The 24,946-nt window shown below is 36.4% G+C and overlaps 2 protein-coding genes across 20 annotated transcripts in view; both read right to left on the bottom strand.

The window, feature by feature from the left end:
* Positions 1-677: 677 nt before the first annotated feature.
* Positions 678-1,324, bottom strand: LOC143200152 (uncharacterized). Its single transcript, XM_076410549.1, has 3 exons — positions 1,179-1,324; positions 985-1,129; positions 678-935 (listed from the first exon to the last, which is right to left on the bottom strand). Exons 1-3 carry the CDS (start codon positions 1,276-1,278, stop codon positions 806-808), a joined length of 375 nt encoding a protein of 124 aa, XP_076266664.1. The 5' UTR covers positions 1,279-1,324; the 3' UTR covers positions 678-805.
* A 389-nt stretch (positions 1,325-1,713) lies between these two features.
* Positions 1,714-24,946, bottom strand: part of LOC143200144 (leucine-rich repeat flightless-interacting protein 2) — a 46,051-nt gene continuing 22,818 nt past the window's right edge. For 8 of the 19 annotated variants that reach the window (XM_076410532.1, XM_076410529.1, XM_076410530.1 and 5 more), the window contains 6 exons: positions 7,387-7,647; positions 6,359-6,468; positions 5,642-5,913; positions 5,419-5,580; positions 5,176-5,360; positions 1,714-2,797 (listed from right to left, as the gene is read on the bottom strand). In XM_076410532.1, coding sequence (XP_076266647.1) covers positions 2,687-2,797; positions 5,176-5,360; positions 5,419-5,580; positions 5,642-5,913; positions 6,359-6,468; positions 7,387-7,647 — 1,101 coding nt within the window. In that variant the 3' untranslated portion in view covers positions 1,714-2,686. Of the gene's footprint in view, positions 2,798-4,524; positions 4,665-4,880; positions 4,929-5,175; positions 5,361-5,418; positions 5,581-5,641; positions 5,914-6,358; positions 6,469-7,386; positions 7,648-8,650; positions 9,206-16,774; positions 16,796-16,817; positions 17,331-19,149; positions 21,467-24,946 lie in introns of those variants that run through there. The other 11 variants (XM_076410536.1, XM_076410538.1, XM_076410527.1 and 8 more) reach the window with 10 other exon arrangements.

Below are 24,946 nucleotides of genomic sequence, written 5' to 3'. Positions count from 1 at the left end.
AATATTCTGTAAATTACAGAGATCATTGATTTTTATTTCTTTTTTGAATCTTCCCTTCACTTCCCGTCAAAACATCTTCTAACGGGCATAGTCTCTCCTAGAGACCTCAATAAAACGTCTATACTTGCAAAAAGCTCCAGGCCCAGATGGAATCACAGCAAACTATCTGAAAAACCTCACCAGCAAGCAACTTTCAGAACTTGCTAATATCATTAACTCCATCCTGAGGTTAAAGTAATTCCCAAAAAAAAAACGGAAACGCGCTTGTCGCTCTTATTCCCAAGAAAAGCCAAATCAAAACCTTCCGACTACAGGCCTACTTGCCCAAAAAAGCAATATTACACGCTCTAAACAGTTTCATTGACGCGCACCACAGAATTCCTGACGAACAATTCGGATTCCGTGCCAGACGCTCAAGCCTTCATCAAGCGGGACGCGTCGCAGTAACCATCCATCAGGCACTTATAAATGGTAGTCAAACTGGAGCCATCATTTTAGATGTATCCAAAAATTTTAATGAAGCAGGCACAACGGTCTAATCTTTAAAACTTCCCTGATACTCATATGTCAAATTTAAATATGACAATTGATAGTAATGTAATAGATACATAACCAAATATACAATATTGGAAAATTGTGTTAATTTTTAATCAAAAACGTCATATTTTAAGGACCACAACATATAAAAAATAATATTTAAAAAATAAATTGTTATTACAAGAGAGGCATATTGAATTAAATTCCTTACTTTTGATATTATTCTTCTGATTCAGCGTTAAGGCAACCGAACATATACGGCCCGTCGTTATTTCCTACGATCTTTGCTCTGTAACATTTTCAAACCGTGTTTGGTGATTTCGTTCTCTAGCCTGGGAAAATAGAATCTCGGGTCGGATTTGTCCACCTCTATCAACGGCGCGCTGAACCAACCGTAACTGTAACAAGAAATTTGCGGTTTTTGACGATAACGAGGCGTTTTTTTACCTTTGGTTTGTGGTCTCGGGCCACTGATGTTTTTTCTTCGGTCCGAAATCCTTTGCGGCTATTATGTTCTCTAGTAGTTCCGTGCTGACGTCGCCCATCTCGCCGGATTCATATTTCGAGTAAAATTTCGGTGTGATAGTCGTACCTTAAAACTTTTCGTGCCTATTTTTGACGAAATTCGCCAGATAACTTACTGTTGTAATCTCTGGTATAGGTATCGTATACTCTGATGTACTGGTTATCCTTTTCATATCTTTCTTTTAAAAATATATCGGTTAAACGTCCACGAACCATGGTAATTTTTAAAATTTTAACGAAAATGTAACAACCATACTTTAAGGATTATCTGTCAACTAACACAACTGTCGTGTTCGGATAAGTTCGGTAACATTCGAATATGCTCTATTCTATTCCTTAGCTTTTGATATATTTTGTTAACCATTATCTAGTATGTGATGTTGAATTAGCAAAGGGAAATAAATGGTGAAGGTGTATATCATCTTTTGATTGTTGTGACCAGTTCTGAAAGCAAATGTTCCTCACGAGAACCTCTTTCCTGCAGTTTTAGCTAATGAACATAACGGGCAGTCTTAATGTGTAATGTGAACCATTATCTAGTATTATATTAAATTGTCGAAGGAGAAAATGGTGAAGGTGTCACAGCATCTCTCGATTGAACTTGAGAAAGAAACCGACGACAGATGTAGGTTCGTAACAATAAAACACTTATAAAAATTAGTTAATATTTATTTTTCAAATACCTCTTACCAAAAAAAAACGATTATTGTAAAGTATACAGAAAAAATCACATATTTCATATATTTACATAACTACAGGTTTTTTTTTACTGACCGGCACTGGTCCAGTTCTGACTACAAAAAAAGCAATTTTTCCTCGCGAGAGCCCCTTTCGGTCATCATCCCGCCTCAACGTGAAGCCGCTACTGCTCTAGCCAAAGGACTTAACGGAAACGACGCAAATTTCTTCATTTATACGTTACGAGGACCCGAGGATATAAACGAACAAATTTGGTTTTCGAAGGCTTGACCTGCGTCAGGGACATGGTCGATTAAAAAAATATTCGTGTGGCACATCTATGTCTTTTCTTTTATACGGTTTAAGTCTCGATACAAGAAAAAATATACTCGAAACGATTTTTGAGCCGACAAGTCACAACATTAAATCACAACTGTTTCCTGGACATTTTCTTTTGAGCTGACTCCTCTACAGTCAATACGAAAAAAGCGTTTTAGTGGTTTTTTTTTGTTACTAATTTCAGCAAGCGAATTTGATTATTTTTTTTTAATGTCGAGTTTCGCATTTTTTCTTCTCGTGTTTTGTATCACTATTAAAATTACTCATTAATAGTTTACACAATATATACAAAATAGGGACACTTAAAACTCTAAGCAAATAAATAGTTTCATTTGTCTTCGGTGGGAATAAAGGAAATGTAATCTGATTATGGCTTATTCACAGATAGAAATAAATAATAATTTTGTTGGTTAGTAGATACATATTCATTCACTAATGGATAGAACGCGGGAAGGCTTCAATAGAAAACGGTTTCTATTACATCGACGCTACGGATCCACTGTGATCCGTAGAAGCCTCCCGCGATCGACTTTTTGAATAAAACGAGAAAATATTATAGACCGCGCAGTCTCACTGATGATGATAAACGTTCGGAGCGTTTTTATTATCAAAGTTCCTTCAGCAAGGCCGATTTGGCGTTTTTAAGTTTGTCCAGGCGCTTCAGGAGATGAGTGTTGGAGGTCTCTAGTTCCTCGGCTCGGCTTTGAGCTTCCCTGGCCTAAAAAAGACGAAATGCGTTAAGATTCTCGCTACGCCAAATATATGTAGATAAATATGGAAATAACGAGGTCATTTTCATAACGATTTCCACATTTTCATACATTGAAATGACAAACCCAACAAAAAAGCTTGAGATTATTGTTAAACTGTGTTCCATTTCATAGAATCATAAAACCAATGTAAACAAACAATGCAAAGTAATTATGTTTAGTTACAACATTCCCTTCATACATATATAATCAGAATAACTATAAAAATTTCCAGAATTTATAGAATTACATAGTCGGCACTCGGGGAAAATATTCAGTTTTTATACCGTTCGTGCGTCAGGATTTTTTTATCCAAAAAGTCGATTTCATCAAGGCAATCCGTGAGAAATTTTTTACTGCGTTTAAGAGGAACAAACCGAATTTGTCTTAAGCGCATAATGCTTGAAATGGTTCAAATAAAAGGTGCTTAAACAATAATATTTTCACAATCTCGGGTCCATACAGAATAATTTATACAACTGCCAAAGCTACCAAACGAAATAAAAGCCTACAGATATATATCACTGCTGCCAGTAATATCTAATTTGCTGATAATACTGCGATTATAGCTGTTGGAGACAATAGTGAAGAAGTCACACGAAAATTACAGCAGGCAAATGATAATATAAATAACTGGACACAAGCTTGGAAAATAAAAATTAACGAAAGTAAATCTGTGCATGTGCAGTTCACCTACAATCAGATCGTACAAGCACCAATAACATTAAATAATACTACCATTCCATATAGCAACAACGCTAAATATCTCGGAATGAATCTTAACGCAAAACTTCGCTAGAAGGAACATATACAGAAGAAAATTACTGGAATTGAAATATAGGAAAATATACTGGCTAATTGGAAGAAAATCACAATTATCGGTACATAATAAATTACTATTATATAAGTAAATACTGAAACCTATATGGACATAAGGAGTTCAATTATGGGGATGTTCTGCAAAGAGTAACATAAACTAAATACAAATTTTTCAGAACAAAGTCCTGAGAAGCGGGCAGACCAAATACTACAGGACTGACTACCTCCTACGTCGAGACCTTCAGATACCCACAGTCAGTCAAGAAATCAAGAGAATCGCAAGGGGGCATAAGGAAAGACTCCATTCTCATGAGAATATCGAAGTATTGCAGCTTTTGGACAACACCAGAGCGGGACGCAGACTCAAAAAAATCAAACCATCTGATCTTGTGTAGTGTCATGTAGTGAGGTGCATATAATAAAAAAATACAGCAGTAACTTGTATAAACATTATTTCACCAGAGACTGAGATAGGGCCGATGGGTCCTCCTAGTTATATATCTAGATTTAAGTTATCATAAAGACAAATTTAGGTTAGTTGGAAACGACTAGTAACAATGTAATAATTAGATAATAATTAAAAAAACTGCCAAAGCTGTTTGTTTTTTCATAAAATCTTTGAAACTACCGTGAAGCCTCCATTCCCCTCCAAATTATTGGCTTCCAATCGTTTTTAGCACGAAATGATAAATAAACAACTTAACAAATATGTTAAAAAATTCTGGAAACTTCTTCGTATCCTATACAAACATATGTATGTAATAAAAAATATAACTTTTAGGCCTTAATCGAACCATTCTCCAACAAAACAATATTATTCGCATTCAGGTATGTTATCAGAGTTAAGGAAAATAAAATCAGTAAATGGGTACATTACACTATCATCTACAAGGTTTTTACAAGACTAAACTACACAAGGGAGCCGGTGATCGTTCTTTGGTACAGTCGCTTCTGCTGTTGTCTCAAGGCGGACGTCGAAGCCTCCAACAACATTATTTTTTGAGACATGTTGTTCACCTACATACATATCATCAGACATATCATCCACAACGACACGAAATACTCGGAACCGGTCCATCAAATAGGGGTCTCGTAATGCACTCCTATTTTTTGGACTGGAATCGGTTGTAAGTAGTGTGATAATGTAAGATAGGTTTTAAAAATAGTAGTGTGCCATGTATAGGACGAAAACAATAAACGATGCACATTGTGGCGTGTTTTGTTAGTAATTACCATAGCAAGAGTTGATTAAAGTCAGCTTAAAACTAGTTATTGGACATTCTGAAAAAAAAAAGAAAATGCGCAAAATAAGATCTGTAAAAAAATAAACAGGCTTAGCGTCGAGGATATTTCCTTTGAAATGTGACGCGTAAAAATAAAAATCCGGTTACACTTAATCCAGTTAGAGGCGTCGCGTGAATCGGTATTCACGTGTTTTTTTGTTTCATTTTCATCGACTTTGATCTAATTAAAAACGAACGGGCACGTAAAAAATACTCATGCTAACTCCAGGCCAGATGATACTGACCTCTCTTTGCAGCTTCCTCTTCTCGGCTTTCAGGGCTTCCTCCGACTGTTCGGAGACCTCGGCCGCCGTTTTATACCTGATTACTTGACTCTCCAACCTGGCGACGGTTGCCTGAAGTGTTGCGACGTCTTGTTCCGCCTTCTGTGCCCTGAATTTGAAGTCTGCCAGTTGTTTGTTGGCTTCTCCTGGGAACGTTACGAATAAAATAACTGATAGGAGGATGGTGAACCCGAAATTACGTACTCTGTTGGTCGTCAAGGTCGTAATCTGTCGAAGGGCCGTTCATCAAGCCGCTGGAGCCCGATTTTCGTCGCCTGCTTCGTTCTTCTTCCAGTTCCAGCTTCAAACTGCTGATCTGGTCTTGCAGGTCAGTCTTTTCCTTTGCGAATTTAGCTAATCGTACGTCTGGAATGGTAGGGTTCGTTTTAGTGATCGATTTAACTCGGTTGGGATTCATTATGCTTACCTAGACTGCCATCGCCCGCTCCCTCCAACAACTTGGCGTTATCGGCCTGGACCAGAGCTTTCTTCGGGGGTTCGCCTTCCTCATCCGGCTCCCCCACCACTATAACCAACCCTTTTTCCGCGATCAGCCTGTCTCTTTCCTCCACCTCGAACTTTAGAGCGCACACGTCGTCCTTGAGCTGGGCGCACAGCCTTTTCAACTGGTCGTGCTCCCTACATTTGTCCCTATGCTCTCTCTTTAACTGCGAATGTTCCTCTTCTAATTCCTCTAATCTGGAAGGGAACGCGATACATTAGGCTCACGATGACGTTAGTGGAAATAATGTCGAATACAGAACGGTGAACAAGGCGTATAGCCCTTCAAGTCCTTCAATAAATATGCATTAGATGTACTATAATGTTAAAATAAATTGTATTTTATAACGTTACTTTTGTTTCATTAGTTTATTTACGTTAGTATTTTGTTGGCTGGGTCAAAATAAACGAAAACTTAAATTTGGCGCGGCAACGTTGCATTATAAATTTTGATGACGTGCATTGACTGTTTTATTGGAAGAACTATAGTATATTATTGGTTCATTCTGCGCATGTGCAACATCACACATAACCAAACTAAATTCAAGTATTATTCATTTTAAGTGCGCATGCGCTCGTGTAACCAATCATATACTCCACCCCGTCCACTTCCACCCTGTAGTCTAAGCAATATTGGTCTTACCGATCTTTCAGAAGTTCCAGCTGGTAAGTCTGTGAAGTTTTGTCATTGTCCAGTTGGGCGTTCGCTATCATGGCCTTCCGGAATTTCTCTTCGACCTCCTTGAGCTCGTGCTGGAAAATCGGACGGCTCAGTATCGTGTTAGTTCGCATGTTGGTGACGGTGGTGAATGAGTGTCGCGGTTACGCGTTTTTGAAACCCATCCAGAGAATCGCGGCGGTTTAAAAATAAATCGATTTCTAACGCGACAAAGGTAGATCCTGATGAGTAACTCGAACTAGCTCGTTCGCGAAAGTGGAGTAGGTCGCGAACAGAGGGAAAAACGCGGGCTTATTCATCCCATAGACTGATAAATGGGGTTATAATCGCTAAATCATAAAACGCGCTGAAAATGGCGCCCAAAAAAAAATTAACAAATATATATCGATATTTTTCTCCACGGTCGACATCCCTAAATTAATCAAATGCATTCGAGGCTCTGAGCATAGCGATTAAAATACGTAATAAGTTCAAAGTAGTAGTGGCTGTTTCCGAAGAATCCTAACCAGCATTTGGTAAACTTCGGTAGTTTCCGCCTGATTTTGCGACGTTGCCATTTACAAGCAATCGAGAAGTACAATCGAACGAACTACAAGAACCATTTTGGATTTCACTAGTACTGATAGTATTAGTAGGAGCTTTGTTTTGTAAGGTTAAAAATTTTGTCCGTAATAGTTTATTTGTTCTTGTACTGTTCATATTTTGATTATAAATGGTAGGTAGTAATGATACCATTTATAGGTATGATAGGTAGATTTTAGATGTTTATAAGTGGTTTTTCATCACATTTTTTATATTATAGGAGATGAATAATGTACCAAAAATATTTAACTTGAAATTTTACTGTAAAAATAATTTATTCTATTTATATTATAATCTTCAAATGTACTATAATTTTCAACAACTGGCAACGTTGCAAATATATCGGACGTCGCGAAACGTTACTCCGAAATTACGCATAGAGTTGAACCTCTATTTTCTCGGTGACTTACCCTTAATTCCCGCAAGTTTCCGCCTCCCCCACCGTCCTCCAGCGAGTCCTCGGAGCTCCGGCGACTCGCCGGCCTGTGCCTCACGGTGGTGGCGCGTACCCTGGTGGAACCCACGGGAGGTTCCGCGGCCGCCGCCGTCAGCATGTCGAACTGCCTGTCCGCGTTCTCCTCCTGCTCCTTCTGGATGCGTTCCAGCTCCCGCATCCTGATCTCGCGCGCTTCCGCACGCGCCTGCCTCTTCGCCCATAGTCTAGCTTCAGCCTGTAACGAAATAAACCCATGTTCAGTCTTGAATAAGCGTATTTTCTTTCGGGAAACCATCGCAAAGAACTTTTGGTCTACTGTCGATGGACCCCAAGAGCTTTATTTAACTGTAACGACTAGAAACGATCATTCCTAGAAAGATTGATCTCGGGAATCGGGTAAAACCTCATATCCAACGTTCCCAATGTCTTAACCGACCCTTTAGAGGTACACATGGCCGCACATTATCACGGAGTAACAAGGCTTTTACCACCAAATCATTCACCCCAACAAAATGAACATATAATTATAAAAACAACAAAACAATCATTTAAATACAATTACGTTAAAACAACTTAAATTATTTTTTCACTCATCAGGTGAACAGAGAATATTAGCATTATTTCTGATTATTTTTTTTCTTTTTCCCTGTTGCTGTACACAACTCCTGGTGTATTATTTAAGTGTAATGATATAAGTCCTTATCAGAGTTGATTCACCAGTTCGCCAAAATTCATTAAACAAAGACAAAAATAAATAATATTCGCATGGGTAACGGTCTCAATTCTATAAAAGATGCTGCATAACCGCATATCCAACTTTCCCAATGTTTTAACCAGCCATCTAAAGGTACATGTGGTCACACATTATCACAAAATAACAAAACTGTTATCGCCAAACCATTCGCCCCGACAAAATGAACATATAATTATCAAAACAACAAAATAATCTTTTAAACCCAATTTTAAAAAACGTAAATTACTTTTTCACTCGCCAGGTGAACCGAGAACGTTATCCTTATCATAAATTACTTTCTGATGAGACATAATTAAAAAAATGCTGATAATTATCAAGAAAAAACATCTAAATACATCAGTATAATAGATAAATAAAAGATTATTATGTATAAGACCGACGAACCTCCATTCTGATTCTAGAAAAGGAAAATTTTCGTCGAACATACTCCTTATTTAGTACCAACCAAGGAACAACACACAAATTAAACAGAAACTCAACTAACTTCATCGTGTGATGTCTGCATGAAACTATTGATTACGCTTGATTCATCCTCGTAACTCTCCGTGCTGTATTGCCTGTCTTCGTACTTCGGATGATAGGCGAAATCCGACGTCTCCCCTTCGGTCACCCCGTGTAACTTCATCACGTTATTGTTCAATTCTTCCGCTTCGTTCATGATCACCTCACTCACTCATAACACAAGCATCAAGCCGACACAGCGTAAAGTACGAAATCATCGGTATACTTAGACTGGATTTTATCTTTTTTTTCTCTCTCCACACTGTTCCCCTTGATAAGCGAATTCTCCTTAATGCCGTTGAAAATAATAAATAGCGATAAGATTCCGATTCTACGGTGAACCTCTGAATAGTACTTGAAATTATCGAGCTATAAGGACGAATAAACAAATTGATTTGCACGTTTGAACTTCAACCAATCGATCACTGTCGTTCGACACTACCGGATGAATATCGATCGCTGTAACCCTTGGAAGACGCGTTAACCTCTAAAAAAAATTTCAAACAGTACCGTTCACTCCGAGCACCAATAACAGAATAGGAAGCCAACGGTTAATCTCGATTTGTCACAGCAGAATTGCTTGTGTGGATGTTTTAATTGCTGTTTAAATATCCAGTCAGGTTTTTTTTCGCTTTTTTCATGACTCACCGAAAAATAATAACAGCTACTACATGTTTATTATTTTTTATAATATTTTAACGTGTCTAACACTGATTATGTGTAGTAACTGATGACTATTTTTTACACTGACGTTAAAATGAACTGAATGAAGTAAAAAGATGGCTTTTGACTACGAATGACCGCTGTTTTACCGACAATTATAAAATAGGCGGGTTGTGCAATGTCATTTTCTTTGTATTTGTTCCAGTGTGTAGTAGTGTATCTGTTATATGGGTGTAGAAATAAATCAGAATAGAGACAAAAAAAAAGTCTCTAATAATATTAAAATTACTATCTATGAAGAACAAAACCTCAACGAAAACAATTTTTTTTTTTTCGATGTTACTGGCGCCACCTCTTGAATTTCCCAAGGACTAATTGTTTTTAAGATCCAGTTTTTAATACTCATTACTTACATATTTTGAAACAATTACTTTGTTAATTTTCAAAATTTATATTAAAATTGAAATACATCTTCGTCGATATGTCGGTTACGATCGAATGATCGAACTGGTATTAAATATAAAAATTAATATATCCAAGTATTTGACGTTTGACAATTTAAAATAAATATTACCATTCCTTGCTCTAATTTAAACGTCAATTGCGAAGTGATAAGTTCTCAAATAAATGTTGCAAAACTTTGTAGGTTGTCAATAAAGTGAAGTGTTGTGATAACATTATATGCGTTTTATTAACATTGTGTACGTTTTACGTTTTTATAACGATATTTATAGTTGTAATTACTTACGATTATAATTATTACCATTTAAAAACATATTTAAAATGCTGGATGGCCGAGCTCCTTTTTACCGATATTTATGACATTGACGAATATTTTTTTACTATTTTAAAATGTCATAATTAAATCAATTTAGCACTTTTGGATGTTGAGATAGATGTAAAATAAGAGTCAGATTTCTAGTGAGTTATTTTAACCTCGGTGCAAAATCAAAGGTTTTATTAATTTTGCAAAATATAGAGAATATAGAATGCATATAAAACTGGCAACGTTCAGCAGATTCGCTTTAATTTTGTTAACTTGGCATCTGTTTATCGGATTTAGGTTACCTGGTATTTCGGTAGAGATTTAAGAACGTTTGGACTATATATTCATTTTCGGTGACTTTTTAAAAGTTTTTATTGCGACATATTTGGTTCCTAGAGCATTATTGGTATTAAACTATTCATCATTTCGTTTCTTTATATAACATCCACAATTTACTTTTAGATTAGTTTAGTTTAGTCAATTAGTATTTCATTTTCTACCATTATGAGCAAACGTTGGATAAATATTTTACAATTAACAAAAGTGTAACTAGCGAAAGTTCAAAGTTGAAAAAGGCCAATTTTTCTACGAACAATCAAGTCATCATTATACCGTTGAAAACGGAAATATGGAAGAAATTTTTTTAAAAACAAGCGCTGGGTGTCATTACGCAATTCTAGATGATGTCATCAGTATATACGGATAACAGGCTTGAACGCAAATATTTAATAGATATCGCACCAAACCAGCAGCACCACCGACCAACAGATGGACGCATCTTCGTCGATATGTCGGTTACGATCGAATGGTCGAACTGGTACCGTACCAAGGTAGATGGAAAAGTAATTATTTATTTTTTTGGCTGTTAAATAAGAATTTATAAATAATAATTTTGAAAAATCAAACTATAACATTCTATTGTACTTGTTATTTATTTAAAATATATTATTTTTACCAGAAATAAAGATTTTCAAAAAAACGATATCATATGACGTCAGTATACAGCTAATTAACAAAATAATGTATTTCGTTATTCATAATGAATTTTAAAGTGTATAGCGTGTATGGACGTTGATAATATGAACGATCGTAGTTGGCACAGTAAGAAAATATGAATATATCTATAAAATCCATAAAATACATCTATACTTTTGCCATTTATGGAAGAGATACCAAAAGCGCAATTTTTTTCAATAAACGTATATTTTTCTTTTGATCGTCAGGATATACTGATTGATATTATTTGTCCCTTCTCTGACATTCCTGTAAAATCCGTCACTGAGCAATGACGTAATTGGCTCTATTTAGTGTCTTGATAACTGAAAATGATAGTTAACTGTATTTCCTGACTATATTTTACGAAATAAATTATCAATATAGATTTAGATACGAAAATTAATGCATTTTTTATTAAACTATTAATAATATTTAATTATGAGGACAATATTTTTGTGATTGTCGACTAATGTCGCCATTCCAATCATTTAATGACTTTGTTGGGTTGTAGACTGCCAGAAATACTATTTTAAGTACAGTTGCCAAGTGACGTCAATGTTTCGCAACGTTATTACTTTAATCTTTCCACTAAAATCCCAGTAATCACAGTTATAATTTCAAAATAGATAATGTTTTAGGGCCTTTCTATCTTTTGTTATCGTTCTAAATAAATATCTTTGTGATTACTTGTTACTGTCATCATATCTATTGATGAAAGTTGCACAGTATGAAACCGTATTTCACCAACTATCTCTAAACCATAAAATTGTTTAAATCAACCTGGAGCAAAGACTGAGTCGGACTGAAGCCAAAGACGGTAGCAATAATCGCCGAACGGCCAGACCTCTATCAGCGCCGAGTCAATTAAGAGCCGATAAACGTCGGCGGGACACCGTGTTGGTGATTTACGGGAGCGATGACGTCACACAGGAACCGGAAGAAATTTTATTTCGGGAAGCGTGCCCTCCCTAGCGTACAGATGTTTCCTCATCGGCGGAACTCCGAGAATAACTCGTACGTCAGCTATTTTTAACAGGTGTACTCGGTACAACTTACATGCCCGATCTGTTGCTAGTCCATCGTCAATTGACGATGCTGTCTGTTACTTTTTTCAGTAACAACCACCGTTACAAATAAAATACTAAGAACGTAAATTAACCTTATAGTTATCGGGAAACTAAATGTCAGTTTATATCACATCATAGAGAGAAAACACCTAATACCAACACACCAGTTTGGATTTATTAACAAGCATTCAACAAATCGCCAGGTCCACAGAATAACAGATGTTATTGAAAAAGCCTACGAAAGTAAAAAAGTATGCTCAGCTATACTCTTAGATGTAGCATAAGCCATCGATAAGGTTTGGCATGAAGACCTTGTTCATAATCTACTCAGAAAATGTTACCAAAACAACACACCGAACTACTAAAATCGTACAATACAGCCAGAATATTTAGAGTTAAACAAGAAGAAGCTTACTCTACAATAAAAGAAGCTAAAGCAGGTGTACCACAAGGAAGTGTGCTGGAACCAATGCTTTATCTACTCCACAGTCGTGATATACCACAAATGGAGAATATTAAGATGGCTACATTTGCTCATGATACTGCGATTGTAGCTATCGGAGACAATAGTAAAGAAGCCTCGCGAAAATCACAACAGGCAAGTGACAACATAAATAATTGGACACAAGCTTGGAAAATAAAAATTAAAGAAAGTAAATCTGTGCATGTTCAGTTCACCTATAAACGGACAGTACAAGCACCAATAACATTAAATAATACTATAAGCAAAAACGTTAAATATCTCGGAATGAATCTTGATGCAAAACTTTGCTGGAAGGAACATATAAAGAAGAAAAGAACTGGAATTGAAATATAGGAAAATATATTGGCTAATGGGAAGACAATCATAATTATCAGTACATAATAAATAGCTATTATATAAGCAAATACTGAAACCTATATGGACATACGGAGTTCAATTATGGGAATGTTCTGCAAAGAGTAACATAAATAAAATACAAATTTTTCAGAACAAAGTCATGAGAGGTATTCCGAGTTGGGATTTTCGTTCGCATATATTTTTTTAAAAAATATTGACTTTATCAACTAATTTTAAAGAATATAAATATCATGATAAACCTCTTATCAGTTCTTAGAACATGTTACTTCCCTTCAAATATCCTTAACTTAACCATACTCTTTAAAGTTAACCAAGATATCGAACCTTACTTCTACAAATAGCGAGGATATCGAACCTTTCCTCTAAACTAACCACGACGGCAATATTTTTAATGTGTATCTATCTCTTCACTACATAGTATAAAACAAAGTCGCCTTTTCTGTCCCTATATCCCTATGTGCGCTTAAATCTTTAAAACTACGCAACGGATTTTGATGCGGTTTATCAATAGATAGAGTGATTCAAGAGGAAGGTTTATATGTATAATACATGCATAATATACTAAGGCAACATTGCTAATTTTAGAGGTTTCTAACGTGATGTCGTAAATTAAGCTATTTTTTAGGCTTATTTAGCAATTTACAAAAACGCTGCCTAACCCTACGAGTTAGATCAAATTAATGTACTACAGTATTGTACACCATAAAAAGGTCTACAAAAAAGTCCGCGATGGTATATGTTTATCTTTTAGGGATAACCCACATTAACCATTTTTATTGTTTACTTTTTACGTGAGAAAATGGCTTATTTACGAAGCTATTTTAAGCAATACGGCATTAATCCTTATCGAATTAAGTACCTTAAATACAGTGTGCAATTAATATAGATCAATATGGTTCCTTACAGCATGTAAATTAAACAAATATTTTCGGAGATATTACAAATTTAAAATTTGCGTTTAAAAATGTGTAATGTAATAAAAATTGTATGAATTTAGATATTCCAAAGATAGCAGGAAATCTTCATAGTAAGTATAGGGGAAGAGGAATTGTTTTACTCCAAATTTAATGCGTGCAGGCCAAGGGCAGTAATGAATGAACCAAAAATACTGGATCGATTTTAATCATGTTTTCATTGAGTGACATAGGCATATATATTTTATGCCCGTGCAAAGTCGGAGCGGGCCGCTATGTTTTTATATACAACGTTCATATTTTTTCTGTAGTGTATTTAATTTAGTATCAGCATTGCACCCGTGCGAAGCCGGGGCGGGTCGCTAGTAAAAAATATAATAATAATTAGTATTTTGTATCTGAAAACTCTGAAGAACTGAAAAATATTACAACCGAAAACGCAATATGCTCAAGCAGAAAATTGTCTGCCTGAAAATAATTTACACAACTCAGATATACTAAACAGGTTTAAATAAAGGCGCCAGAGATAAAACATACCATCTGATCATAGTTTAAACTAGAGTAAATATCATTATCTGCAGTCTATTTATCTACAGCAGTAAATATATTTAAATATCCCTTGCTTTACGAGAATGAAGGTGCAATTATTGTGAAAAGGACGGCAACTGATTAATTTTTTCTATTCCTAAAAATTCAGCTTATGAAATTTGAGTGAATAATGTTTGCAATAGCATCGGTTGTCACTTGAACATTTTCGCAGAATAATTATTAGTTAAATGATCATTAATTAAAGTTTACAGATTACAGTGAGATTATAAATAGACAATAAAGCGGAATATGTACACATGAAGATGTTGATGCCTCTAGGATGAATAAGATCCTTCTTACTCGCCAGATTTGAGCATGCGCGATTTGTTTGATTAGAAAATGAACTCTTTTAAATTATTGTGTAACTTTAAATGAATATTACTAAGTAGCATTTTTACAAGAGTCAGTTTATTTCTTCAATAATTCCTCTTTAGAAGTAACACAGATCAGATATCAATCAAATGAAATGTTTCACAGTATAAGCCTAAAAATTATTTAGATCAGTAGAGTTTTGTTATAAAAACAGGGGATTAGGATACGTCATGGGTTGCTTATATTCTGGCAAAACTTGTATTGCAACGTTGTCAGACTGACTGAAGAAGAAAAAAGTAGCTGTATATATGATATTTTATTAAAATAATTTATTAGAACCAAAATTGTATAGTAGAAGAGTCCAGAGCCTATAGGAGATAACGTCTTCATGACGTTGTTGATATATTTTTATTTTTTCACTATATATTCATATTCATATCTACCTAAAACTAGGACAATTTGTTATATCGAATGGAACAAACAACTAAAACTTGTTTTTTATTGTGTTGTGTTGTTAATGAAGCTGGTTAAATATATACGCTCGGCGAATGGAACCGAAAGTACCCAGATGAATCGACTTAAGATTACAATAACATGAAAAAAACATGGTAGAGTTACATTTCAGATAATTCGGATAATGCGACTGTCTATACGAGGACTGCTGTTTATATTTTGAGCCTTGACTGTATTGCTGCGTTGATTGGGCTGGTACTAGTGAACCATGTTGCCAAATGATTGCAAAATTCTTCAAAACACTATTGATAATAATCCAATAAAATCAAATTTGATGATGTAAGACTGCTATGTACATTGGTTGTTTTAATGGATATGTCTTTTTAACTAGGATACAATGGAAAGGAGATATCTGTTCCGAGTTTAAAACGAACGTGTTGACGTTCCTCATAAACCATGGGCAGTTGAGTACCGCGCGGACTTTTTTGAATTGGAACACTTGGAGTAGTTCAAGTTGTCTCTCAGAGACGTACCTGTACCACACCTGTGCTCCGAAGAGGCAGACTGCACGGACTAGCATTTTATACAAATGGCCATTTAAATATATATTTCTGGGTGATTGGGAGTTTACTTTTTCTACAGGGCAGTGGGAAGAGTAGACTGTACACGCCATTGCCTTTGCAGATAGCGTGCTGGATTTGGGCTGACCACTGGACCCTGCGGTCGAACTGGAGACCGAGGTATGATACCTTCAGGAGCCAGGGGATAGGATATCGATTTGGAGGCGATAAGCGCGGAACTCCTTCTTGCGGTCGAACATAATAGCCTCAGTTTTTCTCGGATTTACCTGCAGCCGTCAGAATTTGTACTACGCAATCGCCTAGTTCAGTTGATCTTGAAGTCTGTCGCGGATGGCGTCGGGACTGTAACCGGTGGTAAAGAAAGCTGTGTCATCTGTATGTAGAATGCTGTGTGGGAATGTTTGTTGGAATTATCATATATTTGATGTTATGGCTGTTTTATTGGACGTTACGTATATATGTATTTCATGATTTAGCAACCTGGACCGAATAAAGCTACTGAACAACACACGAGAAATCAGAAGATTGAAGCGAACCAAACCACAGGAACTTGTATTAGTTTATAAGTATATTCTTAACTTTAGCTTAAGTAGTTTGGTTTTATTTTAATTTAGGAAATACACACTGATGTATAAATCATGTACTCGCATTGCTACAACAACAGGACATTAGTAACAAATCAATTTGTAAATTAAGATTGTACCAGGTAGGGAGACCGAAAAATATCGAGACATATCGATATTTTTGTCAGCCGATAAAATAGGTAATTAATTACAATGTTTTTTACAATATTTAGAGAGTATTTTTACTTTTTCTTTAAAACATCGATATTTTTTCTGTAAAATAGCGATATTGTTTCCTAGTTAAGCATATTTAATGTAAGATGTAATTAATAAACAAAAATTTGGACCAGAACGAGTACCCACCTTCATTTATTTACATAACTAACTAAATGAACACATGGCTTACGTTTTTCTTCTTGAGCGATACGGTGGACACCAGGAGGACGTCGTCGCGAGCGTCCACGCAGTCACCCCCTTCCAGACAGTCGGTCAGCGACGGGCTCCGCTTCACCATCGCGCCCCAGATGGCGGGGACGTCGTGGGGCCGCGCGAACACTGCCACGCTCGACGTTTTGTCCGCCAATGCGACCGTCTTCACCGGACTCGCTCCGTGCACTCTGGTGCCGCAGAAAGACACGCCGAATATGATCATAGTTCCGTCTCTGTCGCCTCGACGAAAGCTAACAAGATAAAAACGAACGTAGCGGCATCGTGCTAACAACTGGTAATAAAACGGACCATGTGACAGATGACTATTTCTGACTAATTCCGATGGAATATGTGTTAGATACCGGCGCATCGCGGAAAGTAGTCTTAATTCATGATTGATGTCGAACTTGAACATAAAAGAATGATCCTGCCACCCCTTCCCATTCATCGTATTCACCAGGCATAGCCCCATCATATTATCATTTACTCTAAATAAAGTCACACATTTTGGTTAGCACTATATCCATTTGTGGTGAAAACGCTCGAACTGTGGAGCTTCAAATTTACTACAAAATCCCCCAAAATTAATTCACAATCTCTAAGGGCATATTAAAACGTGAGAAAGTAACAAATCGAACTTATAAAAGAGGGAATGGAATAAAGAAAGATGGCCTTGAAACAATCGTATCCAAAAGATATATGTTAGAAAATAATGCGAATAGATATTGGAAACCAACTATTCCTAACAATCAAAACTAGACGTGTTACATTACATGGTATTTAGCAGGATATATATCCATGAAGATATAACAAGAAATACATACATACTCTCAGAAAAGGACCCATAAAACCGTCTAAATGTATTCACAGTTTGTAGATGTGTTAATAAATGAGAAACTAATACAAAATATCATCAAAGTTCAAGTTTGGCCAAAAAATATGGATGCAAACGGTGAAAACGTCAATATACTAAAATAAAACAAATAGAACAGTGGCCAGAAGAGGAAGTGTGACAACAATGATCATGAAATGATCATATCCAAGTTACACCAAAAGAGATATTAAAAATATGTTTCGAATTCCAACAGTATAAAATTGAAACCAGGCCTAATAGTTTCCATAGCATTTAGCAGGATATAACAGGTCAATTGTAAAGTCCCCGGCGTGACACATAGATGGCACTACTAAAATTAAATCAATATGTTTTTTACTTAGCACTAACCCTCAAAAGATGCATGTATAAATTTGACAGCTGTCGGATCATTAGTTCGTAAATTGTAGCATTTTGAGTGAAACAACTCTTGTTATTGTGAAAAAAACTGGATATAAAATATTGCTCTTTGAAGGGAAAAAAATACAGTTGAAGCAAAAACTTGGCTTGATGGCGAGTTTCCGGACACTGTTCCAGGAAAATCAACCATCAAGGATTGGTATGCTAAGTTTAGACGTGGTGAAAGGAGCACCGAAGACGGTATCGAAAAGTTGGAGGGTCGCTATAACCAGCGTATCAAAGGGAATTATGTTGAATAAAAAAAACTGATTTTTCCCAAAAATGTATTTTACTAAGGTAGGCCGAGGACTTTTCAATTGACCTGTTATACTCTCAGAAAACACCCATAAAAACGCTAAAAATGTATTCACAGTTTGTAGACGTGTTAATAAATGAGAAACTACTACAAAATATCATTAAAGTTCAAGTTTGATCAAAACATATGGATACGTATGGTGAAAACGGCAACAGTCACTAGAAAAGGATATGTAATGATGGCTTTCATCCTATCCAAGTTAAGCACCAAAAGAGATGTTATTTAAAAACCAAAACAGCCAGATTTTCAGAGTAATACAAAACTCAAAACAGACGTAAGACTACAATAAACAGATATAAGAATATATCCAGATCAATAAATATAGAATACGTATATATACGCATCGAAAAAAAACAATACTAAAATACTGATATAGGACCTATAAAAATAACGAGAGATACACGTAACAAAGACGACTCACAAAACGAACGAACAGATCGAAATTTTTGCTCTATTCGCCCGATTTATCTCCGTCAGACTTGCCGGCCTAAAATCTCACCCAAATCGAAGACGTAGGATAGAAAATGGAGGAAAAACGATCCTGTAACAGATGACGGTCAGATTTCGGTTAAAATATCTCCCATTTCCCTATGATAGACAGACATAACATTGCGCAATACAACGTAAGCCCGAAAAAGTGGAAAACTGATAGAGAATCACATTCCCATCCCCCGGAACGGAAATAATCACATGGTCCACCAAAGGAAATCGACTGAAACTTACTGTGGCTTTTTGATATCTCGCTGCCGATTCGCCCACGTCGTTGCAGCACCACCGACCAACCCCGACGAACCTCACGTGCCGTACGAAACGTCAGACTGGAAAATCGCACCACCGCCACTGCTCCAGAACGCCACGGGATCGATCCTGCTGTCAGACGCGTCACCGAGTGCACTAACCCGCAGACGACCGGCCAGACTCGCAGGAAAGACCCGCGGTGGATGGCGCCGCAGAAAGCGCCCGAGAGTGGGGGTGGGCGACGCGTCTGGTCTGGGGACGAGGGGGGAGGTTTCGGCGATAGTCGAAAAGGGTTGAAGCGTGTATCGTTCTTATATATCGATTCTCTTAATCCGAAGGAAGGTGAACACGTTCTTCTGCCTGCGACTCGAACGTGGACGACGACGATAGACTATCCAAAATAGCCAACTGACATCAATAAATCGAACGTATTACCCATTGCAATTTGTAAATTCGTCAATTTGTAAAGGCCAGACAATATTTTCCTTTTAATTTTAACATGCCAATTGAAAAGTCCCCGGCCTACCGTGGTAAAACACCTTTTTTTTTGGCAAAATTAGTTTTTTTATTCACCATAATTCCCTTCAAGGGTGACACACTGATTATAGCGACCCTCCAACTTTTCGATGCCATTTCTTCCCAGCGAGCATTATTTTGAGATCTGAGAACAGGAAATAGTCGCTGGGGGCCAGTTCTGGAGAATACGGTGGATGAGGAAGGAATTCGAAGCCCAATTCATGGATTTTTGACACTGTGCATTGTCTTGCTGAAGCAGTACTTTTTTTCTTCAAATGCGGCCGTTTTCGGCGATTTCGTCCTTTAAACGGCCCAATAACGCTATGTAATAGTCGCTGTTGATCATGACAGACGCCATAACCTTGCAAGCCGACAGTTGTTCGACACCAGTCCACTCGGATGACTGTCGATTGGACTTCGGAATGAAATGATGGAGCCATGTTGTTATTACGCTTGATCATCTTCAAACTCTGCTCCGAATCATCAACTCGTCTTTGTTTTTGGTCAAAAGTGAGCTCGCGCAGCACCCACTTTGCACAGAGCTTTCTCACACCCAAATATTCGTGAATGATATGATGTACACGTTCAGTTGATATCTTTAGAGTGTCTGCTATTTCATTCAGTTTCGATTTACGGTCATTCCAAATCATTTTGTAGATTTTTTAAATGTCTTCGTCAGTAACAACCTCTTTTGGGCGTCCAGTGCGTTCACGATCTTCGATGCTCATTTCACCACGTCTAAACTTAGCATACCAATCCTTGATGGTTGATTGTCCTGGGGCAGTGTTCGGAAACTCGGCATCAAGCCAAGTTTTTGCTTCAACTGTATTTTCCCTTCAAAAAGCAATATTTTATCAACACGAAAAATTCCTTTTTATCCATTTTTTTTTCACAATAACAAAAGTTGCTTCACTCAAAATGCTATAATTCACAAACTAACTGCCAAATTTATACACGCATCATTTGAGGGTTAGGGCGAACTAAAAAAACATATGGATTTAATTCTAGTGGCGCCATCTATATGCTAGGCCGGGGACTTTTCAACTGACCTGTTATTCTGGTTAAAAAGAGACACAATGCTGTCTGATGCGTTCGAATATATAACCGAACAAACCTATAAATGTCGTCCATAGTCTATAAAAAATATCAGTGAACTCACGTCATCATGATGTAAAATATGTTGCCTATTGCAGTTTGTAAACTTATTTTAATAACAGATAACATTCTCCTTCTCATTTCATTCTAGTCAAAAAGAGACACAACGCTGTCTGAAGAAGTAATACAATTCGTCTAGTTGTCAAATGTCAATTTTTCAAAACATTAATGATATGAAATATAAGAGGTTATAACCGCTGCTTGATATTTGTGATTATTCCGATTGAAAATGGCAAAGCTAATAAACAGTCTATAAAATATATAAACAAAATTTAATATAATTATTTAAGAGATAACTGTTAGTCCGATAAGTATCCACAGAAACCTTAGGAATATGCAGCTCTTTGAGGGTGTTCATCGTTTCCTACTCCCTCTCAAATGAAAGAGATGATGTTAGAAAAGGAATGGAGTTACGAAGAATAAAAAATTCAACGGCTTTGAAGGAAAAGATGATCTTTTGAGCCAGCAACTGATTCGTCGTAAACCCATTAACCTCGTAGATGTTTTCCCGAGAATTTACGACGTAAGTGTCATTAAACAAATAATAAAAACACTTTAAAGGTTATCAGAACATATATTTCTTGTTCGAAAACGAACGATTTTCAAACTCAGTATGTTTTATGGTGTTTATATGGTATGAAAATAAAATGAAGATTGGATAAGTGCTATTGAATGAGGATGAATGGATGATGTTAGTTCTCGCAATATTCTATCAGATTGAACCAAATCAGTTTGAAATTCTAATAGTATCAATTCTAAGAACAGAAAAATGAGGATGATGCAAAGACCCAAACCTGCTAGCTGGTTTTGTCAGTTACAATTCGGATTTAAACCAATTCCACATGTCGCAAAATCCAGTTCATTCAGATTTTTAGGGAGTTGAAAAAATTTTCTATAAACTGAACCTTTATTTCGGCTTTTTGTATTCATTTGGTCCAAAAGTTTTGTAATAATAAGTTTATTGTTTTATTAGTATATATATAACCTATTAAAAAAATATACATACATAACCTATTCTAATAAAATTTAAAAAATGAGCCGACAGTCCCAAAAAACCTGTCTTTTTTCGAACGTCTAACAAAAATCATAAAAAATAATCTACAATAAAGCCTGAAAATATAAAAAAGAACTAAAACTAAACTAACACTTCTAATATCCAGTAACTTGTGACTTTTTCGGTCCGAATAACACTCCAGACTATTAAATTCCACGTCTATACGAAATAAAACAAAAAAACACGTCTCAGACGGTACATAAAACACGACCCGTAATAATCTAGTAGCCCAGGAATCCCGCGTCGGACGTAAAATAGCCGCCCGGCTCGAAATATATAGGCGCGTCCGCCGAGCTCGCGTCGCCGGAGCTCGCGAAATTGGCGACTGTCGCCGATTTCACGGGCACGCGTGTCGACCGCGCCCTCTAGCCCCGACGCTCGTCGGACTGCGGCCGATCAACGCGCGGATTTTCTGTGAGAAATAAAATAGAAATCGCCGACGACCCGAAAATTAAAGAATGATAGGATTGGTTTAAGGTGAGCATGACAATCGTTGACGTTTTAGGTTATGTGTTATGTTTATGATGGGTTTTATGCCGATCAAAAAGTAATATAATGCTGCGATATAAAATTCTGGAATATTTAAATTCGAAAACAAACATTTTTAAAAAGTTTCTGCTCTCGTAACATTATTTTCATGAGATATAAAATAGAAAAATTGTATAAAGGTGACTTGTTACATAGATTAGACGTACAGTAAACATCCTGTTGAGAATAAACTTAGTTTATATGGTATGAAAATGAGTTCGAAGCAAAAGCAATATGTACACATACAATTTAACGATATATAATACAGTATACTTGGTAATATGCTGTATGTAATTTGTGTTACTTTTCTTGTTACTCTGTAATATTTTTTAACGTTCAGGCTACAAATTATAGATTATACGATAAATCATGTTATATTTGTTTTAAATGAAATGTAGCTTTGTAATTGTTGTATTGTAATTTGTAGTTAACAGGTGGTATTTTATACATAACAAACTTACGTATGACAAGTTAGTAATTTTACCTTCATTATAATTTTGAAGCAGTTTGTATATCTCACTTATGAAATATTTAAACAATATTTGTAGATGTGTATAATATTTTAAGATTGTAAGTCATAGATGTTTGTTATTTCATTATTTAGTTTATTATGTCAGAATATATCACAATTCTGATTCCTAAAAGAACAATATGAAGGCTAACTGAAACTAGACTATCGATATAAACTTAGATTAAAGATTTATATAAATAAAAAAGTACAATTTTGAAAGTTGTGACCATTTTTTTAAGTATAAAAAGAGGATTATTAAAAACACTTATAATTATAAAGACAAATCATATTCTGTGATCATAAACAATGCCAAGTGACTGTTCTGATTATTTCTCCAAACGTCAATTTCAAAAGGATTCGAAACAAAACGTAATTCGCTCATTTTAAACCAATCATGACGCATTAAGATCGAGTCTTTGGGTGGCGTCTCTTAATACGTTTAGGAAACGAATAATTAAGACCGACGCATTCCATTTTTATATCTCGTCCTGTCGTCGCAGGAAGCGGGCATTGGCTCGGCATCAAGTATGTCGTGGCGAAATCGACCGCCGTCGTATTCGCCGGATTTCGCTCCGCTCGAGGTGACCGTCGCGGTCTTGTGGGGGAGAAAAAGGTGGATTCAACTAGGGTAGCCGATCTATTTACGGCCATCTGGAGGGAGCCCGTGCCACAGATAACAACCGTCTTTCGTCGGCGAGGATGATAGCGAGGTGGAAAAAAATCCGTAAAAGGTAACGACCGAGCCGAGTGGAAGCCAGGAGGAAGGAAGTATTAACTCAAATCTCGGCCCGTGGGTGAATGGCACACGTGCCAACCAGTGGCGTAACGTTGAAGAATAAATGTCGACAATTTTCAACAAGACTTAGGAGACTAAAAACACAATAATTTTTAGCCGAATTCTAACAAGATATTTTTAAATTTCCTTCAATAGTGACAGATTCAGTCCAGCCCCCTTCCATTTTTTTGTCTTTCTCATAGTTGGCCTATAAAAACACACTTCAGTTTTCCATTTTTTTATGTATCTTTCATAGTTGCGTCTATTAAGCATTTGAGGGAAAGAAATACTGCCCTGCAATATTCCTGGATGTCTCACAAGCTTTTGATCGGGTTTGACATTTGGGATTAATCTGTAAGATGAGCAAACTGTTGTAACTATGGTCAATTGCTGGAGTCATATCTTTTCGGAAGAAAATTTACAGTCTCACACGAAATGGCGTTCTCGACATTTAAAACTATTTCGGCTGGAGTTTCACAAGGTAGCGTCTTAAGACCTCTCTTGTATCTGCTCTACACTACTGATACCCCAACAACAAAAGAAGCACTACTTGGAACCTTTGCTGACGACACAATTATTATGGCAAACGACATATATCTGTCTAGGGCAATAGAAAAAGTATAGATGGCAGTCAACAAAATCTACAAATGGAGTGAATCTGATTATGTTAATTTTGCATTGCGGCGAAATAATAAAAACGTAATTATATCACTGAATGGATGCCCGATTCCTCAAGCAGAATCAGCTAAATACCTCGGTATTCATCTTGACGGTAGACTAAATTGTGAACAGCAGAACCAAAATGAAACAACTATACCGGTTAGCCGGAAGATACTCTCAACTTGATCTAAGGTCAAAGAGATTGATTTAATCAGACAATCATAAAGCCCATTTGGAGATATGGGGTGCAAATATGGGGCTGCACTAAAAATTCAAATCAACTAGTCATCCAACGCTGTCTATCGCTCTGTAACCAACGGAGAACTGCACGATGACCGGGAAATCAAACGGATTTGCGAAGTTATCCATGATTTCGCCTTGAAACACGAAAGAAGATTACTAAATCATACTAACGTGGAAGCAATACAACTACTGGACAACGCGCAAGATATCAGAAGATTGAAGCGAACCAAACCAACTTAAATAAATTGTATACATTTAGCGTAAACTATAGCTTAAGTTATTATTTTAATTTTAATTGAGATAATCAATTGTTCATACTAAACCATTACCCCCCTCGAAG

Source organism: Rhynchophorus ferrugineus, unplaced genomic scaffold, assembly GCF_030347505.1.
Source record: "Rhynchophorus ferrugineus isolate W39M unplaced genomic scaffold, kcgeb_rfMv2 rfM7, whole genome shotgun sequence".
NCBI classification, from domain to species: Eukaryota; Metazoa; Arthropoda; class Insecta; order Coleoptera; family Curculionidae; genus Rhynchophorus; species Rhynchophorus ferrugineus.
Note: the sequence above shows the minus strand (reverse complement) of the source record. Positions and strands in the feature narration are given on the sequence as shown.